The 25,393-nt window shown below is 42.5% G+C and overlaps 1 protein-coding gene across 2 annotated transcripts in view; it reads right to left on the bottom strand.

Annotated features, from left to right (window-relative positions):
• PDE1C (phosphodiesterase 1C) overlaps window positions 1-25,393 on the bottom strand; it is a 572,912-nt gene that overhangs the window by 465,663 nt on the left and 81,856 nt on the right. For both annotated transcript variants that reach the window (XM_030796179.1, XM_030796181.1), the window contains exon 2: window positions 15,168-15,218. In XM_030796179.1, coding sequence (XP_030652039.1) covers window positions 15,168-15,218 — 51 coding nt within the window. The remainder of the gene's footprint in view (window positions 1-15,167; window positions 15,219-25,393) is intronic.

The raw sequence follows: 25,393 nt of genomic DNA, 5'->3' as shown, positions 1-25,393 counted from the left end.
TGTTCACAGTATTCCCTTATTATCCTTTTGATATCTGCATGGTCTGTGGTGATATCCCCTGTTTTATTCCTGATATTCATAATTTGTGTCTTGTGTTCAATCTATTGTTGAGAAAGATGTGTTGAAGTCACCAGTTATAATTGTAGATTTTTCTATTTCTCATTTTAGGTCTAACAGATTCTACTTTACATATTTTGCAACTATATTGTTTGGTGCATAAATATATAGGATTGCTATGTCTTCCTTGTAGGCTGACCCTTTTATTATTACATAATGTCTCTCTCTGCCTCTACATTTTCTTCATTCTGAAGTCTACATTATCTGATGTTAATATAGCCACTACAGGTTTCCTTCAATTAATGTTTGCATGAGCCGTCAACCTGTCTATATAGTCATATTTGAAGTGAGTTTTTAATAGCACATAGTTGGGTCATGTTTTTTAACCCACTCTGTCAATCTCTGTCTCTTAATTACTATATTTAGACCATTTACATTTAATGTAATTATTGATATGTCAGGGCTTACATCTGCTATTTTATTTTTTGTGTCCTATTTGTCCTCTTTGTTTTTCATTTATCTAGTTTATTTTTCCTGCCTTCCTGTGGCTTACTTGAACCTTTTTCAGAATTCCACTTTACCTATTGTGTATCTCTTTGCATCATTTTCTCAATAGTTGTACTAGATATTACACTATATATATATAAATAACTTACCAAAGTCTTCTGATGTTATCATTTTGGAAGTGTAAGTAAAATGTGGAAACCTTCCCTCCCTTTACGTCCCTTTAATTTCTCCTCTTTGATATAATTGTACTAAATATTTCCTATACATACATTTAGAACATTATCAAATAGTGCTAATATTTTTGATTCAACCATCAAACATAACTTAGAAAACTCAAAAGGAGAAGGAAACATTATTGGATTTAGTCACATTGTTGCTTACTGTGTTCTTTCTTCCTTTCTGATGTCCCAAGGTTCCTTCTCTTATTGTTTTCTTTTTGTTTAGAGAACTTTCTTTAGATATTCTTTTAGAGTAGGCCTGCTGGCAACAAATTCTTAGTTTTCCTTCATTTATAATGTCTTTATTTCCCCTCCATTTCTGAGGAATATTTTTGCTGATTAGAGGGGATTCTAGGTTGGCAGTTCTACACTTTTAGCATTTGAAAAATATTATGCCTCCATGGATTCTGATCAGAAATCTGGTCTCATTCAAATTGTGTTTTCCCTATAAGTAAGATGTCTCTTTTCTCTGGCTGCTTTCAAGATTTCTCTTGAGATTTTAGAAGTTTAATTATGAGGCTGGGTTCAGTGGCTTATGCCTGTAATCCCAGCACTTTGGGAGGATAGCTTGAGCCCAGGAGTTCAAAACCAGCCTGGGCAACATAGTGAGACCCTGTCTCAAATTTTTAAAAATAAAATAATAATAATAATAATGAATCTTGGCATGGGTTTCTTCAGGTTTATCCTGTTTGAACTGACTTTCTCTGGCACAGATCAAGCAAAGGAATAAGGTGCACTACCTTATTATGCCAGATGGAAGTAGAAGTTCAAGTTCCCTACTGGGCTTCCATTGCTCCATTGACACCTGAGGAAGGATGTAGCTTTGTTATCGCTGGGAAGGGGTGAGAGTTTCAGCTCCCCACATGGTCTCTACTGACACTGTGTATGGAATGACCTCATTATCATTATACAATGCTATAGTCCTGATTCTCCTCTAGGCCTCCCCTGACACTCAGCCCAGCAGGGAGGAAGAGGGATGCTTGGTTACTGTCAGTTAGAAGTGGCAGTCTAGGTCCCCACGTATTCTCCACTGACATCATGATGGGAGGAAGGCTGGTTTAGATGAAGGGGCCAGCTCTCTGTTTAACTTTTTCTGATGCCACCCCAGCAAGGGTGTTGAGATACCTTGTTACAGCTTTGTGAGGGTGGACATCCAGGTTTCCCAGCAAGCCTTTTTTGGAATGGGTGAGGATGGGGCCACAGCTTTTTCTGTGATGTTTGGAGGGAGTAGAGTGTTTATTATCTAAAAGTTTTCTGTCTTGCTAGGCTTCTCCTTTCCTGGTCCTTAGGTAGAGAGTAGAGTTATGTTAGGGCTCTTTTTTGTGGGTACCTGTTGTCATTTCCAGGTTTTTATCTTTTTCAGCTCGAAGTCTATAGTATATAATAAAAAAGAAAACTCAGGGAACTCATCACCATGTTGTTTCTTGGGTCCCAGTCTTCTAGTCACTCTGTCTTCTTCTTTTTGCCTTCATAGTTATTCTTTTGTTTATTTTGTATATAATATCCAGGGGTTTTGGTTGTAATTCATAGGAAAAATAGGAAAATGTATGTCTATTTTATCTTCCTAGAATGTGTTTGAAGGCTTTTAAGAGGGAGAATGACATGGTCAGATTTATCTTTTAAAAGATTGCTCTGGCAGGGAAGAGAATTGATTTCACAGAGGAAGATGGAGACTCAGTGGAATCTATTACATAAGGAATGTTAAGGATTTAAAATAAAGTTGTGTCCATGAGAATAAAGTAGAATGATCTGAATAAGACAATTCAGGAGTCAGGATGAGTGGAATTTGGTGACTGATGAGGGAGAATAGAGATGCATATATGATTTGTAGGTTTTCAGTTAATATTGCCTAATAAATAGGATGGCACAAATTCAGTTATAAAACACAGGAGTAGGAACTTCTATAGGGATGAGGAGAAATTATGAGTCCAGTTTGGGAACTAACACTTTAGGGGTTTCTATTTTCTTCTACTTTTGGTTAATAAATAAGTTTGGCAGCTTTTGTGTGATGACAATTTTCCATCTTAAGTATGCTTCCTTCAACTAGAAATTCAGAGAATGGGATGCTACCCCTTTTCTTAAAATCTAGCTCTCCAAATAAGATATACGAGTGGGCAATAAGCATATTAAAATATGCTAAACATTATTAGTCATTAGAGAAATACAAATCTAAGCCATAATGTATCAATATTTCACACACATTAGGGTTAAATTTATTTGAATAACCATACCATGTGTAGAGGAGGATTTAGAGAAATTGGAACCCTCATACATTGTGAACAGAAATATAAAAGAGTAAAATAACTTTGGATAACAGTCTGGAAGTTCCTCAAAATGTTGAACTTAGAGTTACCATATAATCCAGCAATTCCTCTCATAGGTATATAAGCAAGCTAAATGAAAACATATACACACTTTTTAAAATAATATACAAATATCCATAGCAACATTATTCACAATAGCCAAAAATTAGAGACAACCCAAATGTCCATCAACTGAGGAAAGGAAAAATAAAATGTATATCCATTCTAGGGAATATTGTTCTGCAATATAAAGGAATGATTTGCTTATACATGTTACAACGTGGATGAACCTTGAAGACGTTATGCTAAATCAAAAACATAGCCGGTCACAATAGACCAAATATTGTATGACTTCATTTATATAAAATGGCCAGAATAGGCAAATCTATAAGGAAAAAAGTATTTAAATAGCTTCCTAGGACTGTGAGCATGGATCTCAGATGGAAAGTAACTATTGGGCACAGGACTTCTTTTTGGAGTGACAAAAATTATCTGAAATTAGATTATGGTGATGGTGGCACAACTCCATAAACATACTAAAAATCATTGAATTATGCCCTTTAAATGGTAAGCTTTAAAATAATGTGAATTATATTTCAATAAAGCCATTTTTATTTTTTAAAACTAAATGGCAGCAATCATCTTAATATTCATTTTAATTTTTAATTGTGAATTACATAAATAATGGTTAGTCCTTTTATCCTATGTTCATTCCTCTTTCTGGATTCAACAGTCTTCCTGAGGTATATCTTTTAGCAGTTATCTCAGGAACGACGTGTATGATAAATTCTCTCAGAATGAGTTTGCCTGAAAGATGTCTTTATTTTGCCCTCATTCTTAAATGATATTTATCTCAGTTTAAAATTTCAGGTCAACAGTATTCTTCCCTCATCTCTATACAAATATTATTCAATTTGACTTCTGGCTTCTAAATAGACTATTGGGAAGTCTGCAGTCAGTCTAATAATTAATCTATGATAGATACATCAGTTATGATTAGCTATGTCTGAATAACAGAAACTCAAAATTCCAGTAGATTAAATGAAATAAAAGCTTATATCTCTGTTATATAAAAATTAGAGATAGAAGTTTATATCTCTGTTGAGTGAGATGTAAGCCTTTCAGAACTGATATAGCAGCTCTGTTTCACAAAATCTTTAGATTACCACTCTACCAACTCTTGGGTTTGGGCATTATCATTGTGGTCCAAGATGGCAGCTAGAGCGCTAAGCATTACATTTGTGTCCTAGGCAGCAGGATGAAAAAGGGATAAAAAAGAAAGGGGACAAAGACTACACAAAAGCCTCAAGAAAGTTTCCAGAAATCTTTCTTTGGCAGTTCTGCTTACATTCTATTGACCAGAACTTAGTTACATGGTCACACCTAGCTTTAACTCTGTTTTTGGATATGGGGACACAGGCCCAGCTAAAAACTGAAGTTCTTTTAACATAGAAAAAACAAAACTCAGCCAGAAGCGGTGGTTCACGCCTATATCTCAGCACTTTGGGAGGCCAAGGTGGGCAGATCACTTGAGGTCAGGAGTTCAAGACCAGCCTGGCCAACATGGTGAAACCCTGTCTCTACTAAAAAAAAAAATACAAAAATTAGCCGGGCATGGTGGCGCATGCCTGTAGTCCCAGCTACTCGGGAGGCTGAGGCAGGAGAATGGCTTAAACCCAGGAAGCAGAGGTTGCAGTGAGCCAAGATCGCGCCACTGCACTCCAGCCTGGGTGACAAGAGCAAAACTACCAAAAATAAAAATTTAAAAAAAAAACCACTAAACTCGTAGTCTCAGACACAGTAGGTAACCTGTCTTTTCAATTATCTTTGGTGTTGGCTCATCATCTATAATGTTCTGCAGTTTCATTATAATGTATCTGCCAATAGATTTTTATTTTCCTGTTTGAAACTAGGTAGAATTCGCCAGTCTGAGGATTCATATCACTAGTCAATTCTGAAAAATTCTCAGCCACTAGATCTTCAGTTACTATTTTGTCCATATTCTCTCTGGTCTTTCATTCTGACCTCCTACTAAATGTGGGCTGGCCCTTCTCATTCCGTCTTCCGTAGTGTTTGACCATTCTTCTATATTCACCATTTCTCTGTGCTACATTTTGGATAGTCTCCTCAGATATATCTTTCTTCTGGTTCATTATTTCTCCTTTTAGTCCTATTGAACACAGTTGGTAAACTGTGTTTAGGTTTTGTTTTGTTGGGGTTTTATGCTATATTTTACATTTCTTGAAGTTCTACAGATTATCTTTAAGATTTTCCATTTTTTTCCAAGGTCTTGTTCCTTTCTTAGAGTTTCAACTCGTTTTATATCTTCTGTCATTTTTAAATAGACCTAGTCTTTCTTTTTTCCAGTTTGTCATTATACCACAGGTTGAACATCCCTAATCCAAAAAATTGAAATCCAAAATGCTCCAAAATTCAAGGCTTTTTGAGCACCACCATGACACCACAAGTGGGAATTTCACATCTGACCTCACATGACAGGTCGCAGTTCAGTGATGATTTAATGTACACAAACTTTGTTTCACACATGAAATTATTTAAAATACTGTATAGTGTTACCTTCAGGCTATGTGTTTAAGATATATATGAAACGCAAATGAATTTTGTGTTTAGGCCTAGGCCCCATCCCCAAGATATCCCATTATGCACACACAAATATTCCAAAGTCAGAAACAAACTCAAAATCCAAACATTTCTGGTCCCAGGCATTTTGGGTAAAGGATACTCGACCTGCATCTCAAGTTCTTAGGCTCTAATTATCTGTGTTCACTGACTCTTGCTCATCATGGAGGACTGCTGCCTCTTATAGGTTTTTTGTTTTATTTTGTTTTTAATTTTGACTGTGAGCTCATACTTAGTTGGTCTTGTTTTCTCCATCAGAGTATCTTATGACTTGGGTTGTATTTCAAAAGATTTTTCATTTGATTCTGCCATTAGTAGCCCAGAACTAATGTTTGTTAATTTCTTAGGCTCAAAGGGTTCCTGGACCCTTCAGGTAGTTTCAATTGCCCAGGGAAGACTTTTCCTCAAGAGCCAGAAAAGCCAAGCAAGTTACCTTATTACCCCTCTATGCTAATGGGCGCATTTTGTTTTCTTGATCTCTCTTTTATTGAAGACGTAGCCCTTCTTTCAACTACCTATTGATGCGTAACAGATCACACCAAACTTGTGGCTTCCAACAACAACGACTATCTATTTTGCTCACAAACTTGTACTTTGGGAAGCGCTCAGAGATGGGCTTTCCACAGGGTCTCTGTTTCCTCACAGCATTATGACAGTGCTCTAAGAACAAGTATCCCAACAGGCAGCAGGTGGAAGCTGTCTATTTTGATAATCTAACTTTGCAAGTCACATCATATCATCTCTGCCACATTTACAGGCCACCCAGACACAAGGGAAGAAAACAGAGGCCTCGCCATCTCAGTGGGAGGCTTGTCAGCATCACATTGCAAGAAGAGCATGTGGGATGGGAGATATAGTTACAAATATTTTTGGAAAACACAATCTGCCATATGTTTTAAGAGTCCGAGTTAGGCAGAAGTTTCAGATCCAACTTCCCCACCCTGCATAGCCCAAGGTCTTATCTCCTTTCCCCATGTAGATATTAAAACATGTGTTACTAGATTACATGGATTTAACAGCACCACCCCCATGCAGCATAGCTGCAAAATCTGCACACATGTTAACAGCTTACCATACTGATATTAAATTCCTCCTTCATTGCTGGCACCTGTGGGGTTCCCTTTCTTTACTGCAAGTTTAACTATGCATTTAAAAGTATTTTTAAAACATTTCACTCAGCATTTCTATGTGCTTGTAAAAACTGAGAAGGTTTTCAGGTTATCCTCCTCTGTCTCTTGCAGAAAACTAAAACTTCATCTTAACTTTATTCAAAGGAGTATACATTGAGAGGTTAGAGGAGGAGGTGCTTGGAGTGCAACAGCCAAGCCATGTCTTCCTTGCCCTCCCTGGGGTCACATTACACACAAAAAAATTCTATTCATATTTTTCAATTATGTAACCATGTACACATGTAGCAAGGGTAAATATTTGCTATTATCTCAATAGGTGGTACCGCAATTCCCATTAAGGAAGCAGAAACTGGTCTGCACTTAGGCAAAAATAAGTTGAAAGGAGTAGAACGTGAGATGCTGAGGACAAGGGTGTGAGCAGATCCACCAAAACTAGAGAGATAGTCAAGCTGCTGCTCTCCATGAGAGATCCCAGGAGTGGCTTTGATTCCTAAAAGGGAGGTGGAAATAAAGGGTAAAGAATGGAGGAGAGTGAGGATAAAAGGATGTACAGTGGTAGGCCAAGAGCGGCATGGGCAAAGGAGTCTTTAAAATTTTTATTGGTGGTAGAATGACTGAATGGACTGTTGAAAATCAAACTGAATTTAAATGGTCTGCCTGCAATTGCAGTGCATATTGTGGATCTCTCTTGTTCATCCCTTCTTAATCTTCAGTCAAGCTCTGCTTTGAACAACGCCTTTGGTTACTCTCCAGAAAAAGGAGGAGGAGCTTCGAAGCATATCTGAGACTATGTCCGAGCAATAGGAAGATAGCCAGAAGCAAATAGAGGAAAGCAATCGACAGAGGTAGGAAATCAGGGTCAGAAGAACACCACCATGCCAGGTACTCATGGAAGCATCAGGGAGTGCCCTGAACTTCCAAATGTCAGCACACAACAGCAATGTAAGCCTCTTCACCTAGATCTCAATGGACTGGGAGTTCCAGCTGACATCTGGGTTACACGTATCATCCACAAACTCCTAGAAGCTACTTACGGTATCATCAGCCAGTCCACTGGTGGACCACTGGCTAACATATTAGGGACCTAGGGATATGTCTTTGGATATATTTCAAAGACTATCAAGCACATTCAAAAAGAGAAGGCAGAGTGAGTCTCAGTGTCCTGCTCCGTACCCCCATACACATGCCAGTCCATCACTCTGACCACGACCATCAGTGCTTTCCAGGACATGGTGAACATTCCTTCACTGGATGGGCTCCTGCAGAGAGCTCATGACCCCATGACAGGGATGTCATACAAGGGATTTGAGCTTTAGACAGAGTGGTGAGCACTGGACTGGATCATTTGTAAACTCTACTCTAACTTGAAATCTTTCAAATACCAGTGAATACATCTGTTGACTGAACCAAGCTGATCTGCTTGCCTGATAACAACTGTGTTGCATGAAAGGGGTGGAGAAAGGGGGTAAGATAAAGTGGTGAAGCCCCCTTGTGGGCAAGCAGAGAAATTTTGGGTCAACACAACTTGGGGTCTATAACTGTGGCTCTGAAACACGGATGTGTCACAGGTCACTGGGGGAGCTGGGAGAGGATGATTATAAGTGTAGGTAAGAAGCTAGTGGCCAGCCGTCTTGTGTTCTCGTCTTGCATTGCTTGCGTGGTTGATTGGTTGGTTGGTTTTTGTGGTATGAAAACTTAACATGAGAGCTACCCTCTTAATGTATTTTAAAGTGCACAATACCATATTGTTAACTACAGGGATTGTGTTGTACAGCAGATCTCTACATCTTATTCATCTTACATAATGGAAACTTTATACCCACAGAGCAACAACTTCCGGTTTGCTCCTCCCACACCCAGCTCCTAGCAAACACCATCCAGTTCTGCGTTTCTATTAGTTTGACTGTTTTTTCTTGTCATAGCACCCTAAATGTACCTGATCTCGTCTGTCCTGGATCCCTTATATGGTTCTTTCTCAAACGTAGTACGTGCCCCTGAAAACACGGAAAGCCCAGCCACCAGCCACAGTCCCTCACTCATGGCATTTCTCAGTTGTTCCTCCTACTTATTTCTTCTTCTTTTGTCTTCATCCATCCCCAGTTCAAGCTCCCTTCTTTTGTCACCAACCCTCCTAGCTATAACAACTGGTCTAGTAAAGTTCCCTGGCTGAACTCTAGCACTGTCTTGGACATGATTTTGAGTTCCCCCTGGGGCTCCACACGTGGCATCACCATGTCATAGGTGTTATTTCAAACAAACCCAGTGCTCACCCCACTGCACATGTCTGCCTCCCATTTCCCACCTCTGCCGAGGGAAGGGGATCATTCACCCAGCACAAAAATACGAAGGGCCTCCCCTTGCTTCACTCCCCCATCCACCCTAAGTACTCCAGCTCTTTCACAGGAAAATCTATTCCCCAAAATGCCTGGATTTTTAATTAATCTCTATTTTCTTATTGCTTTTGATACCACTATAGTAGTCCCCCATTATCCGAGGGAGTACATTCCAACAACTGCCTGAAACCAGGGATGGTGCCTAACATGATTGCTGTTAATCAGAACACGATTCTGTTCATGTCTACCATCCTCAAATTTAATAACACTTCCATCTTAACTAAGCACTTATCCTGTCCTGTGGCCATAACTTTTGTAGCTTTAGTGTAACAACAAAACTAGCACAAATTTCTGTTTCCTTCTTTACAGTTTCACAGATAGAAAATTCGCTCTCCCTGTGGATCTCAGCAACCTTGGCATACAATTTTTTTTCTTTTTTTTTTCTTTATTAAGTCAAGAACTTTCACCTTTTCACTTAAAGGAAGCCCTTGATGGCTTCTCCGTGCTGTATCCGAATTGCCAGCATCAGTACTCTTGCACTTTTTACTAAGTGCACTTAGAAATTGCACTTAGGCAATTACTAAATAAAATAAGGGTGATTTGAATACAAGCCTGGCAATCTGATAAACAAGAGGGCTCCTAAGTCACTAACCTGTGGGTAGCATCTACACATGGATCCACTGGACAAACGGAGGATTAACATCATGGGTGGGGCAGAGTGAGATTTCATTTCGCTATTCAGAGCAGCACTCAAATCAAAACTTGTGAATTGTTTATTCCTGGAATTTTCCATTTCACATTTTCAGACCGCTGTTAACCACAAGTAACAAAACTGGGAAAGTGAAACCGCAGATAAGGGAAGACTTTTGTATTTTCTTCTCCACGATTGCTCATCTTGGGGGAGAAATTAGTCCTCCCTCAGGGAAGCAATCAGAACTCCAGCATAGAGCTGCCCAGCCACAAGAGCTTTGTGGGCACTGTCTCCCTCTCTCGGGCTCCTCCAATGCCTTGGACTCCTGACAGAAGCTCTGTCCAATGCACTGAATGCGGCGTATTTTACATCTTCTAGAGGAGAGAGATGCCACCAAAATCTGGGCTTTTTCTGCCACACTGTGGCCATGTCTGAACACTACATGTGGCCTTCATTCCCTTACATGTAGTATTGCGAGTTTTTTTCAATGAAGATTATAAGTTACCTTCTTTACCTGTTACCCCATTCAAACCCTCAAGCCTCAGCTGATGCTCACCTCCTCCAGAAGAACTCCCTTGAATTCACCTCCACACCAGGCTGGCTGAGGCGTCCCCGTTCTGACTCTCCCAGCTCCTCCTACCAATCGCTAGCATTTCCTTCCACATGCTGTATTGTACCAGTCACTTCTGTCTCCCTGATTAGATTGCGAACTCTTTGAAGACAAACCAACTCACCTGTGTTATCTCCAGGGCTCACAGAAGAACAGAAAAGTCTTCAATAAGTATATATGAAATTAAAGAAAAAAGAGAAAAAGAGAGGAGGAAGGCTGAAAACTCAGGGTAATAACAACCACCCACACTTATTGTGTGCTTGTGGTATACAGTCCCTGTGCTTCATATAATGGATTCCAGGGTATCAGGGCCAATATCCACCTCTGCTGCCCCAGCTTCCTCCAATTGAAGGGTCCATGTCTGTCCTGTCAGGGGCCTCCTCGACTCTAGTCCTTCACATGGTCCATGACCAACATCTGTTTCGATGTTCAGTGATCACATCATATGTTTTTAAGCATTTTAACATTCACCCTTGCATGTGATCATCCACAACAACTTGGAAATAAGTTATAGTATTGAGAGGTGAATCGGGCTGGGCTTCTGGGTTGGGTGGGGACTTGGAGAACTTTTCTGTCTAGCTAAAGGATTGTAAATGCACCAATCAGTGCTCTGTGTCTGGCTAAAGGTTTGTAAATGCACCAATCAGCATTCTGTAAAACAGACCAATCAGCATTCTGTAAAACAGACCAATCAGCACTCTGTAAAACGGACCAATCAGCACTCTGTAAAATGGACCAATCAGAGCTCTGTAAAATGGACCAATCAGCAGGATGTGGGTGGGGCCAAATAACAGAATAAAAGCAGGCCACCCGGACTGGCAGCTGCAAGCCCTTTGGGTCAGCTTGCCTGGTGTGGAAGAGTTGTTCTTTTCTTCTTTGCAGTGAGTCTTGATGCTGCTGGCTCTTTCGGTCTGAACTTCATTTATGAACTGTAACACTCGTTGCAAAGGTCTGTAGTTTCACTCCTGAAGCCAGCAAGACCACAAGTCCCCCCAGAGGAAAACAACTCCGCACATGCCAAGTTTAAGAGCTGTTACACTCACTGGGAAGGTCTGCAGCTTCACTCCTTAAGTCAGCAAGATCATGAACCCACCAGAATGAAGAAACTGTGGACACATCTGAACATCTTAAGGAACGTACTCTGGACACAAATCTTTAAAAACTGTTAACACTCACCACGAGGGTCTGTGACTTCATTTCTGAAGTCAGCAAGACCAAGAACCCCGTGAAAGGAACCAGTTCTGGACACAGTACTGTTCTAGGATCGAGGGGAGGAAAATGTGCTCTTAGAGGGGTTAAGTTACCTGCCCAAGGTGGCATAGAATTCTTAATTCTGTACACAGAATTCAAAGCCGGGCCCCAGAGCTCCTGCGGACTCTACCACCAGCATGTAGGAGACCATTGAGGACAAATTCTGGGGGGGATTGGGGAGCGTGTACACTGGTAATGGGACGGCTCACTGATGTTAGGAGGAAGAGGAGCAGAGGAAACAGAGCAGAAAGGGGACAGTTTTTGCAGTCTTCATTCAATCAGCGTTTGTTCTACGCCAGGTACAGTCTACCAGATAGGGCCCATGGGCTCAAGGAGCTGACCAATAGGGAGACTGACAGATGCATAAAAGAGATCTCCAGGTAGGAGGGCTTTTAGGGCCTGGCACTGGAGGGCACCTTCACCGGCATCCCAGAGAGCTGGACTAGCAAGGGACCCCACAGCCAGCTGACTTCATCCCAGAAATCCCCAATGTCAGAAGCCCCAGCCACAGTGGGTTCCAGGAGGTCCTCACCAAGTTGAGTCCTGGACCTGAGCGGGGGAGATCAGCTGTTCCCCACACTGCCTTGGTGCCTACAATGCAGTACCCATGTGGGGTGCCCACCATGCAGTACCCACATGAGGTGTTCTGGCTCCCCCTGCCCATTGCAGAGCATGGCAGTGCCCACACCCCGTGGCTGTCACCCCGGGACAGCTGGCCTTGTGATGGATGCCATTCTCAAACCATCTTCTGGTTGGAAGCTGGTGTGCCTGTATTCACACAGCACTGATGTCAAAGCATCCAGTCAAGGTCATTCTCAACTCCTCACTCTCCTGGACACTGTCATTCTCCCAGCATTTGTGAGGGGAAGAGACGATCTCAGCTTCCTTTGAGTTCCCCTCCCTCCTCTCTAACCCCCACTTCTAGGAGAATGACTTCCCCATGTTATTGTATGTGCCCACGGTTGCTACGCAGATGCTCTAATTGAAGTCAGGTTGATCGGAAGCCACTGCTTGAGCCTGCAATGATGGGGCGGGGGTGGTGAAGGGGCCTGGTAGATCCAGAGTCTCACAGGAATCACTCCACAACATCCACCACCACAAGCAGCCCTTCCCCAGTCCCCACTCCCAGATCTCTGCTGATCCCTAGAGGTTCCAGCCATCACAGCAGAGGCTCTGGCCGCCTCCTCCCCTCCGCCATCCCCTTCGTGCCTGATTCTATGCTGGCCAATGCACACTGTCAAGGCTTTCTGTCTTGTTGGATGCAAAAATTAGAGAATGTTGCAGTACTTCATCTTCCAATCTCAAAAAAAAAAAAAATCTATCATCCGAATTCTCCCAATCTTCCCAGACTGAACTCTTCCTTCACACCACACAATGAAGATCAGTTTCAAGGTCATAAAGTGAAGTGAGCATCGATCGGACATTGCTACATTAAGAATAATTTTTTTGCCTTCCTAAAAGTCACCTAATCTTTCCCTCTCCAGTATTGACTACAAAAAGTCTTAGTAGCTCACGTGCCATCTGACTTTTTCCAGGGTATTGCAATTAACTCAGGGGATTTTTCTTTCTCCTTTTTTTTCCCTATATCAGTCTAACCTAATTGGTTTGCCACTAATTACTTGTTTCCTATAGAGATAGGTGTTCATCATGTCCTCACTTGTCTCAAGCTAATAAGCTTTCAAGGACACATCATCCTTTCAACCCAGTATACAGTTGAGAAGTTCACACAAGAAGTTACCTTCCTTTCTCTGCGTAGGGACTAATTGCCTCAACTCTCATGCAAGGACCCCCCCCCCTCAACCTTCGTCTGTCTTGTGGTGAGCCTCGGGGACTCCCGTGGGGGAAGGGGCACCCAGCACAGCCGTCACAGTGTGGTTGGGTCACAATTCCAGCTTATTTGCCTGACGACTGCTCAGGAGATGAAGAAAAAAATGGGATAAAAGCATATTCTTCAACCTCATTGAGCTGTGGGATGAAATATCCCTTTTGGAAATAATGATTCCAGGTAGGAGGGCAGTGAGGAATGGGGCTCATGAGAAGCGAGTGTTTTATTACACAATTTCTAAAATATGAGCACTTCATGCTCTTTTATTATCGTACATGATTACAGTTCTATAAAAATCATTTCTAGGAAATCAATCCCAATGTTTCAAAGCCTTCCAGAAAGAGCTGGGAGGCAGAGTTTAGAAGCAGCCCTGTAAGTAGAGAAATTATACTTTCAGCTTTACGTAATAAGATTTACTACGGCACTGTCCACACTCAGACCTCGTCAACCCTGCATGAGGAATGCAGTGACTGGGGATTTGTAGAGCTCCTCCCAGGCCACAATTTCAAAAGACAGCAACATTTTTGACTGACCTGGAAAAGAAGTCAGATGGCACGTGAGCTACTAAGTCTTTTTGTAGTCAGTACTAGAGAGGGAAAGATTAGGTGACTTTTAGGAAGGCAAAAAAAAAAAAATTAATGTAGCAGTGTCCAATTTTGAACATTTTCCAGGTGAGAAAACAGAGGCCCAGATATGAAATTACTTTGAGTGAAAGCCAGTGAGGCAGCGATAAATCCGTTTGTATTTACAGTTCTACCATTTCTCCACCTGGTGCATAGTGGGTTTGGGGAGCATCTCCACTCCACCCTGATCCGTCTCTAGTATTTCCCTTCCCTTCTTTGGAATCTAGGTTTTCGTTCCAGGAAGTGCATTAACTTGCTGGATAATTTGCTGATCACACTGGTATAGAAACCATTGAGAGGCTTTAGACTCCTACTCTCTCACAGGGATCAAGACCTGGAGACAAAGGAGTCAAGGGAAGCCCCATGGCCTAACCACAGTCCTAGGAATATCCCCAATGCCTAAGGAAACCCATTCAATCCATCTGAGCTTCAAAATGTCACCAAACTGAGGAAAAGCCAGTGGAGTAAGTCCATAAGTCCACTTTGAATGGCGGTGATGCCTTCATAGCTAGAAGCATTTCATGTACCTCTCCTCACTTTATCTTCATAAAACATTCATAAAAAGGATAGTCCTAGCACAGCACTTCTCAAACTGTAATGTGAACAGGCATCCCCTGTAGATTTGTTAAAATACAGATTCTGACTCAATAGGTCTGAAGGGGTGGTAGGGGGACTGAGGCTCCATGTATCTAAAAAGCCACCAGGTGATGTCGATTCTGCCGCTCTAAGGACCATACTTGGAATAGCAAAGGCTTAGAGCACAATTTGGAAACTACAGTTCTAAGGATGGAAAAGGCAGTAGCAATGAGTAGCTCACCAGCCTGGGCTCAAGTGGGATGTTAACCAGATGACGACATTTCCTACATTACTATTTTATTAACACCTGACAGGATTGAAGAGCTATACCGCATAGGGGAAAGATCTCTGGAGAAGATTTTCCGACAGAGACCAGGAAAGGAGTGAAACAAGATTTACTCACGAGAGAAGCGGGCCAGTTTTCTGGCATTCTTGTCTCCAGCTTCATTTGCAACTGGAAAAAAAAAATAACAGAGGATGCAATTTAAAATAAAGCACATGTGTCCACCAACTATGCCCCAATACAGCCAATCCCCTGGATGCTTTGACATCAGGCTGTATTTAAGTCTTTGTAAGTGAATGAAAGCAACTTTACTCCCTCTGTATCTATATTTCCAAGGCTGCCCTCAACACCTAAATAAGGTCAGACGTCTCAATCATTGTGATTAGAATATTTGGATGAAGCTAGAGAGGATCTCAACAACATCCAGTTTAGTACTCCTGAAGAAGTTAATTGGCTTGCATCCACTTAGTAAGAGGCATGCGCACCAGATTCCAAGCTAGTGGACGTCTTTTGGCTCCAAGAGTCCTCTAACAGTGCTGTCTGTCAACACGTAAATGCACCCCAAGCATCGAAATGAGTCTGGTTTCCTAGGATCCATAGGGGCAAAGCTGGGGCAGGAATTTCGGAAGATAAATAAAAGGCTGGTTTATGTTCAGAAAGATATTAAATTTAGATGCTAACAAACCAGGAAGTTCATCAATAAAATTGTTCAGAAAACTGCCCTAGAAACCTTACCCCTAAATCTTCTCAGCAGGGCAGGCTACCTCCTATGAAAAGTCTCCATATAACTTATCATTGGATAGAGTCATATTTAATGTCCCTTATAACTTATGAACCCATTTTATTGGGTAAAAGAGATTGGTTGTTAAGAGGAAACACAAGTTTCACTCACTTTAAATACCATGTTTCATGCCCATAAACATTATACCTTGGTTGTTGTATGTATACATAGCAGACAGACTTGGGAATTTGTGATCTACTTGAATAAACACCCAAAGCAATCAACAAGAAACACCTGTTCATTCTAGCTGAGAAAAAAGCATTCAATGCATCGACAGAATAAAGGAGATTGCTAACATCATCATGAATGTATGAAAAGTTGCAGCAGAAGGACAAAACCAATACAGTAACTACTTTCTAAACTTATCATATCATTTTACAAAAAATGAAAGAAGCCGAAAAATTTATTCCACCCTCTCACAAAGGTAAGCATTTTAAAATTTACTACATTTGGGCAATTTTAAAAAAATTAATGGATTCCATCTCAGTATATTTTGTTTTTCTGGCATTAGCTTTGCCTCACCATCTCCACTCTATTACTAATAAGGGCAATTACTAATTTGGGCAATTTTTAAGAAATTAATAGATTCCATCTTAGTATCTTTTGTTTTTCTGGCATTAGCTTTGCCTTATCTGCACTATTACTAATAAGATGTTATATAAAAATGACCAGCAGGGGGCGGCAATAATTCATCCAGCTCCCATCGTGTCACACCACAGCATTTCAAAAAAAGAAATGGGCCTGGCGCGGGTGGCTCACGCCTGTAGTCCGGGCACTTTGGGAGGCCGAGGCGGTCGGATCACGAGGTCAGGAGACCAGCCTGCCCAACATGGTGAAACCCAATTACTCTACTAAAAATACAAAAAATTAGCGGGGCGCGGTGGTGGGCGCTTGTAATCCCAGCTATTCGGGAGGCTGAGGCAGGAGAATCATTTGAACCTGGGAGGTGGAAGTTGCAGTGAGCCGAGATTGTGCCACTGCACTCCAGCCTGGGTGACAAAAGCAAAACTCTACCTCAAAAAAAAAAAAAAGAAAGAAAGAAAGAAATGAAATAATTACTACATTCTGCACCAAATACATTTTAAAAGAAAAGATTTCCAATTCAAAAAAAGATCCAGGAGTTCTAAGAGCAATGGCTATTCTTGCTGTCTTCTAAAATGTTTTGTAGAACCATCACATGAATATAAATAATTCACATTCATATTCCTGCCTCCACTCAGAGCTACATCCAAAGTATTTCAGAACAATGGTCAACGATCTCAGCAGAAGTCTTTAACCACAACTCCATATCCTCACATCAGGAAAACTTGGATGTTATCATAGCTAAGTATTAAAAAAATCTTATGGGCACTTGGAAAGCTCTCAAGAGTTTTCTATAACCAAAGTTATAATAAAAAAGGGGGGGAAGAAAAGAGAGAGGGGAGGGAGGGATGGAGGAAGAAGGAATGAGTCCCAGTTAGGTATAGACATGAATTTCCATGGCCTTGAGTTCAACTCGTTTCTTCCATTTAGACACCGCAAATGTCTGAAGAAAGAAATAGAGCTGGGTGGGGCATAGTGGCTCACACCTGTAATCCTGGCACTTTGGGAGGCTGAGGCAGGAGGAACACTTGAGCTCACAAGTTTGAGACCAGCCTGGGCAACATAGTGAGACCCTGTCTCCACAAAAAAAGTTTTAACAACTTAGCTGGGTGTAGTGGTGCATGCCTGTAATGCCAGCTACTCAGGAGGCTGCAGCGGAAGGGTCACTTGAGCCCAAGAGGTTGAGGCTGCAGTGAGCTGTGATCAAACCACTGCACTCCAGCCTGGGCAACAGAACGAGACCCTATCTCAAAAAAAAAAAAAAAAAAGAAGAAACAAAGAAAGAAAAAAGAAAAAGAAATAGATCCAGGGTTTTACCAAAACCTTTGCTGCAGAAACTTTAAAATGACATTTTAAAATGGGATTACAAAGACCATTACAATTGCTGAGAACACAGGCAGCCACCTAAATGCTCAGCTTGGAGTGTGCACATTCTCCAAGAGTATGCACATTCCTCCAAGAATAAAAGAACAGAGACACTAATGTCACTATTTCACATGCAGCAATAGCCACATCTTCACTCAGCCGGGCCCTCCCTGCCCACCACCCTATCCAAGGATGGGAATTGCTGACCCAGATCCAAGTCAGGCCAGGAAAGGCAAGAATCAGGATCCAGGCCAGTGGGACACCAGGAGAGTTCCCTCTATCCAGAAGGAATTTGAACCTCGCCACCAGCGTGATTTCCCTACAAGCATATCCAATGCTACACTCCAGTACTAGAGGGTCTCCCGTGATGCTGTAGCACCTACAGAACACAATCCAGCTCACCTGTGCCATCTTATTCTCCCACCTCATTTCCCAGAGCATACTCCAGCACTCGGTCACATGCGCTAGATGGACAATCCCACACACACCCTTCACACACTCTTCCTGCCTGGCTCTGGCTCCTGCTGCCCCCTAGCCTTGGTGCACTCCTCCCTCATCTTCACCTGGCCAACTCCTTACGCATCCTTTAAGATCCAGGTGGAGCCATTCACTTCTGAAAAGCCTCCTCGCCTCACACCCCACCTTCTCCATCCCCCAGCCCCTAGATCTCTGCCCATATGCGTAACTCCCCTTCCCACACCTGCCTGTTGTTCTCAAATTTCAGCAGGCATCAGAACCACCAGGCAGGTTTCTTAAAATACAGTTTCTAATTTGATGCATCTGGTGTGAGGCCCAAGAATTTACATGTCTGACAAGCTCCCAGGTGATATGGTGGATGCTGGTCTGGGGACCACAAAAGCTACCTCACCCAAGGCAAGCATCATCACTTTTTATCATTGTATTTCCATTCTTTTGTACCGTGACTATGCATTCAGTCAATATTTTTGGAACTCAAGTAGACTGAATGCCACAAACAGCTTAGTAGACCAGACAGCTCAGACTGCCTCCCAGATGACTATAGGAAGCCCCAGGTGTGTTTTGTTTGGTCTCATAATGCTTTCAATTTTTAAACAATTGTCAGCCCACATTTAAAAACCAAGAGATTTCAAATAGAAATACATATTACTGGCTTCCTTCAAATAACTGGGGCGATTGGAACACAAGGCCCCCATCCCACATGACAGCCATGGATCAACACTGAGATGGTCCCTCGGTGGCTCTGCCTCCTGGATATTCAGAATGCAACTCTATGCTGACTGTTGTTGGACTATACACTCTACATGGTCTAGAAGGCAGGTGAAAACAGAACCTCTTAAAGGGCTTAAAGACTGAAACTAAAACTCAACAGATGCTAGCACTACAAAAAGTGCTGTAGCCCGGCTCTTCAAGCCCTTCTGTCCCCAGTGCACAACTACCCAGATGCATGTGACAGTCCACCAGCATGCTGCAGGCCTGCTCGGACACACCCAGGCTTCTCCACCGGCACAGGAGCCCTCAAACACTGCTGCTTGCCTTGCATGTTTAAAAGTATACAGCAAGCTTTCACAATAAAGTAGATGTTCCATTTATCAGGTGCAATTAGAGCACACTTAAATGTGGTGAGATCTTATAAGAATGATTATGTAGATTTATGGAAAGTTATCTATGCCATATTGCTCACAAAACACAGATTCTCGTTCGGAATGCATAAGGATTCTCTTGACGTTCAGTTGTGTGTCTAGGCTACATGTGTATATAGGCAGAGAGGGATGAGTAGAAGTGTGGTCACCAGATATATTAACAGTTATTTCTCCTGTGTGGTGGCATTTGAGAAAATCTGTAACTTTTGAAATGCTTTTCTGCATAAACTCAATAGTTTATGATAACCATGTGTTTATAATCAGGAAAAATGTTTTTATTAGAGAGTATAAAACAATTGGCTATTGCTCTCTTTCAAAATATATATATTATTTTGGATATGTGTGTATATACATGTACATGTATATGTATATGTGTGTATGTAAAAAACTTTTTATACATACACATGTATAAATGTTTATACTATTTTTATTCATACACATGGACACATATACACATATTTTATATACATGTATATATGTAAAAAAACATGTATATATATATATAAAAAATTATGTTTTAGATTCTGATTTAACAGTAGTCCTGGATCACAGAATCCAAGGCACCTGCCATCTCTAGTACAAGAGGGCTCCTTGAAAGACTCAAGAAATGCATCTCTTACTCCTCTCTCCAGGGATCCCACACATTTTAGGTCAGTGGTTTCCAGCCCTGGACACACATTAGAATCATCTAGGGAATGTTACAAAATATTGATGCCCAGACCACACCCCAGATCAATTACACAGGGCCTCTAGGAGTAGGACTCAAGTATCAGTGTTTTTTAAGCCCCTGATCCCAGTGAGCAGCCGAGGTTGAGAAGCACTAATAAATGGTGCAACTCCATACATCTTTACCAAAGCAACATTCAGGGAAGAGAACGTGGCTTTGATTCCTTCAAAAATAGTTGCCCCTATTCAATTCTTCTTTTCAGGATGCTATTGCTTTGTCAAAATCCTGAATCGAGCGAGGTATATCTCTGCTTTAAGAAAACTTCAACCATTAAGATGCAAACCTAACTATGCAGACCTATTAGTGGGCAACTCTTTGCATTGTAAACGGTTCTTTATAAAAGGATTCACCTCACATTGCCTCTATCCTTTAGCATATGTGGATTGAGCACCGCCTGGGCGCTGGACAGTGAACTAGACCCGAGGAGGGTTGCAACAATGGATTCCACCCAACCTGGACATACAAGCAAGTAAGGGAGGCAAACTGTGCCTCTCAATCTGGGTTTATCCAAGTGTGATCAGCTAGGGAAGTGACTTGATGATGATGATGATGATGATGATGATGATGATGATGCAGGTTCCTTGGTCCTGTGCCAGATCCACCGGGTCAGAATCCCTGCAAGTGAGGACAGGACCCTAGGTTTTAAGCCAGGGGTCCCAACCCCTGGGCCACAGAACCTAGCAGCCCATGGCCCATTAGGAACCGAGCGGCATAGCAGGAGGTATGCAGTGGGGGACCGAGCATCACCACCTGAGCTCTACTCCCTATCAGATCAACGGCGGCATTAGATTCTCCTAGGAGCATGAACCCTATTGTGAACTGTGCATGTGAGGGATCTAGGTTGCATGCACCTTATGATCATCTGAGATAGAACAGTTTCATCCCGAAACCATTCCCCCCAACACCCGTTTTGTAGAAAAAATGTCTTCCATGAAACCGGTCCCTGATGCCATAAAGGTTGAGAACCACTGTTTTAAACAATTGCTCCAGAAGCCACTTGGGTACACTAATGTCTGAGAAGCAGCAATCTAAAGGAAATTTTCCCCTGGTGTGTTTGCTGTAGGTTTTCCCTCCCAAAAATTGGCCAGAAACAAATCTCAAAGTAGTTGCCATGGAGACCAATAGGAGTGAGGCAGGTGAGACAGGAAGATAACTTGGAGCAATGAGCATCCTAACCCCAGACCACCCAGGGGGCTCTGATGTCCCAGCTATGACACAAACAATACAGGCTATCAGAAAGGACAAAGGAGAATACAGGGGAAGCTAAGGTGGGCCAAACCGTTGTGGTGGTGGCCTAGGCAGGTGCACACTGCTTTGGAACCAAAACAAGCACCCAAAACACTGCCACCCTTGTTTTGAAAGCTCTGGCACCTGGGTGAGCATAAACGCAGCTGGAGTCCTGGGTGCCAGGGCAAACACACAGTGAGTAGCAGACCCAGAGCAGAGCCTGGCTTCCTGCAATGAAATCTGCCCAGTGCACTGGTTGGCTGCTGCTTTGCCACAGCCCTGGGTCTGGCCCAAGCATCTTCTCCAAGTGAACTCTTTTGGGAAGGCTGGTGGCTGGAATGCCAGGCACCACAGACTCCCAAAGAAGAGAGCATTGGAATGAGGTTCCAGGCACTTTCACTAGTTACTATAGAAGGTGAAGCCTGGAATTACCAGGTGTTTGACCTCACCTCGTCTTACCTTCAACTTGCAAAGACCCAAGCAATAGCAGAGAAAACAGGAAGGAATGCTGGGGGAAGGAGACTTGGTGCAAAATCATCATTAACTATCCTGGCTTAGATATCATCTTCTAGGTAGGACCTTCCATGACCACCCATTAAGACCAGAGGTCCCGACTGCCCCTTTCCTCTAGTCCCCGTCCCCCTATCCTAGTTTATTCCTCCCTACAGCACTTATCACTTTCTCATATGCTCTATACTTCAGTGGGTTTATTGCCTTTCTCCTTCCCTGACAATGTAAGCTCCACACAAGCATAGATTCTCTGCCAATGAAAAAGCTGCTATCTCCCCAGTGCCCAAGTGCCTGGCATACAATATTTATGGACTGAATTAATGACCAGCCTCCTAGCAATCTACCATTCAGAAAGTGATGGAGCCAAGGATATTGGAAGGAGACACGAAAAGGAAGGTGCAAAGATATCACATCCCTTGAACACCCTAAATATCCATTCAGATCTTCAAAAACCAGACACTGAATAAATCATAGATATCAAATAAATCTGCAAACATCCAGTCATGGTCCCTGCCTTCACATTGAATAAGACTGCCCTTCCAATTTAATGGGCAGGAGTGCAGAAAGACTGGCTAATTTTTTTCAAGGCCACACAGGTTTTTATAGCCAAACCCTACGTAAACCCAGGAGTATCTAGTGCCAAAGTCTATGTCTCTTCCACCTTTGTCTCTTTGCCTTCCAAGGAGGGGGGACAGGTAGGAACCGTGCTCCAGAGAGGGCTGCACCGAGAGAAGAGCCAGGCTGCAGCCTTTATGCCTCTAGCCCCAGTGGGAGGAGGGTACCAGCCTGCAGGCAATGGGGGAGGTCACCCGCCTGGCCCCTGGTAGCAGGCGTAAGGCCAGGAGACTGTCAGGAGAGAGAGGCTCTTTGTTGAGGTGGGCAAAGAGGTCAGGATTCACAGCAATAGGATCCAGTAGAGGGAGAAGCTACTGACGAGGGGAGGAGCTTCATTGCCATGTTCATTCAAGAGCCCCAAGGTGTCTCCCTAACCCTATTAAGCCTCCCATAGGTAGAAAATAGCAACAAGGAAATAGAATCTAGAATCAAATGCATCTCAGTATGAACCAGTACAACTCACAAAAGCAGCCCCTACGAGGCAAATCGTATTCTCTTTAACAGGTGAGGAAAGTGACATTCCAAGAGATTAGGTAGCTTGTCCAAAAACAGACCAAGGCAAAGCAGTAGAGTGAGAAATGTCATCCATTCCTTCCAGCTCTGAGTCCAGCATTCTCAGAGAAGGGATGTGCCCCGTCTGTTTAATTGTTGCGTGATGATCAATAGTAAAGCAAAAGGCTTGACTTCCTTTGCCCCTATGTGGTTTGATAAATGTTGATGCTTGACAAGCCTGGGATCTGTTTCAAGCATAAAAATGTATAAATGTATATCTCTGGCGATGGCTGAATCGTGTGCTGTGTTGAGAAGTCTTCTGATGCCAAGACTGAGCTTAGCAAGATGTGTTTGTGACACATGACCAAAGCCTGCCACGGTTGGGGTTGGGGGAAAATGAAAGGAGGAGGTAGGATGGGTAAATGGGAAAATCCAGCCAGGTTAGATGGAACATAAAAGCATGTGACCATGAAATAGATAATTCACAAAGGTAACTGACTTCATTCAACACATAAAATATATTATCCCAGTTGCTTAAAATGAGAAATGCTATATAATACAATAACTTCATACACCCAGGAGCCATCCAAACAGACTGGGCATTTCCAGAAGGCTGTCATCTAAACCAGACTTAGCTATGCCTTTCACAAGGCTGTGGTCTTGTTAAAATGCAGATTAATTGCCTGGGATGAAATAACTTGTAGTGGTAGGTCCAGACATAGAAGATGGTACCACCTTATTTCAGAGGCAGTGCCCTTCACCTCGTGCTATCCATCACATTTTCAACATCCAAGTGTTACTACCACACCATCAGCCTCATTGCCATGAAATCCAGTCCCTTGTCTCCCCACTCCACTTAGCCTCAAGCCAGAAGCCTGCTCCTTACAGGAACAGATCTCAGCAATCCAGTTGAAATTTGTGCCCCAGAGCCATAATAGGCATCACAACCTCCACTCTGTTCCTTCCCCCCTTCTTTATTCAGAAATGCTCAGCATTGCCTCATTATACCTTCCGGGCCAATTTGGCTGTCAAATGCACTCTGAATCAAGCACTTGCACAAAAGAAAATAAAACCAATTTGTAGTTGATGGTGCATCAGGGCTGATAATTTGAAAGTGGCAGGGATGGTGCACTTTCCAGACCCTTCTCTCCTAGAGTAATGGGCAAATCCTTACAGAGGGCAAGGCTCACCTGCCAGAGGGCAGGACGGCTCCCTGGCTCGTGCAGCCCAGGGTATCACACAGACAGAGGGAAAATCCAAGAAGCCTTTACCAAGCTGAGAAGACAGCTTGAAAAACACATATCCTGTACTTTTTCTTTTAATTTGGAAGAATTTGAGTCATATGTAGAGGCTCAAGCAATCTATTTCTTCCCTGGACCTAATTTCATAAGTGTGCTTATTTATCTACACTCATCTCATTTCACAAATTATATTTTATGTTTTGCTCTATGCTCCTGTCCTTTATGTAACAAAGATGTTAATGAAAATTGAAATTTACTTATTTCAATCAATTCCTTGCTCTCTTTCCTTGATCCCGTTTTCCAAACTTCCAGGTTTCAGGTTGACTCTACAGGGCCCTCCATTACACCAAGATCCAACAATCAATTGCCGTCTGTTTAGTCCCCCTCCCATCTGTTGGGCTACCTCCTCACAGAGCTGTGCTGGATGTGAGAATGGATGTAACCTCATCCTCAGGTAGCCAGGAATCCAGCTGAGACCCAAAGGCCTGGCCCTGAGCTTCCTGGTACATATCATTCAACTTGTTGCCATATGAATTTATCAAGGTGTTTGGTGTTTCTGTGGAAATCATCAGGCCAAGCTACAAGACCCTGACTTCAGGAAACTTGAGATCTCATTATGGAAACATAATTTTCGTGCATGAGATGATCCAAGCTCTGTTGAATGCTAGACAAAGGGTCCTTTGTGGCCTGGAGTAACTAGTGGTGAGAGATTTCCTGGAAGATGAGGACAGGTGAGATTAGAGAGGTGGAGAGGATGATGGAGTCTGCCCAGGGAGAGGAAAGGGGTGTGGTGCATTCTAGGACCTGGGAGCAGACTGAGATGCATCAATTATTCATAAATATTTCCCTTTCATAGCAAGAAAAGTTTTTTTTAATTGGAGGAGGGGAGTAGTAAAACACCATGAAAGGCTAGCACTCAGATCTTTCTATCTGCCTTCTTTCCTATTTCCATATACAAATATGTTGCATCTGCAGATAGGGATGTGACTTTATCTAAGAGCAGATGTGTCTGAACATGCTCTAAATTCAGGTGCTGGGACACCAGTCCAGTGCCAGCAATCGCTCCAAAGCACTGCCGCCTGACTTGGATGTGAATTCTTCCTTGTGGTGATGGCCTGGATGGCCCAGTCCAGCCCTCCTGGTTGATACCCTGGTGGCCACCATCAGCATCAGACTGCAAGACTGCT

This window comes from Nomascus leucogenys, chromosome 17, assembly GCF_006542625.1.
Source record: "Nomascus leucogenys isolate Asia chromosome 17, Asia_NLE_v1, whole genome shotgun sequence".
NCBI classification, from domain to species: domain Eukaryota; kingdom Metazoa; phylum Chordata; class Mammalia; order Primates; family Hylobatidae; genus Nomascus; species Nomascus leucogenys.
Note: the sequence above shows the minus strand (reverse complement) of the source record. Positions and strands in the feature narration are given on the sequence as shown.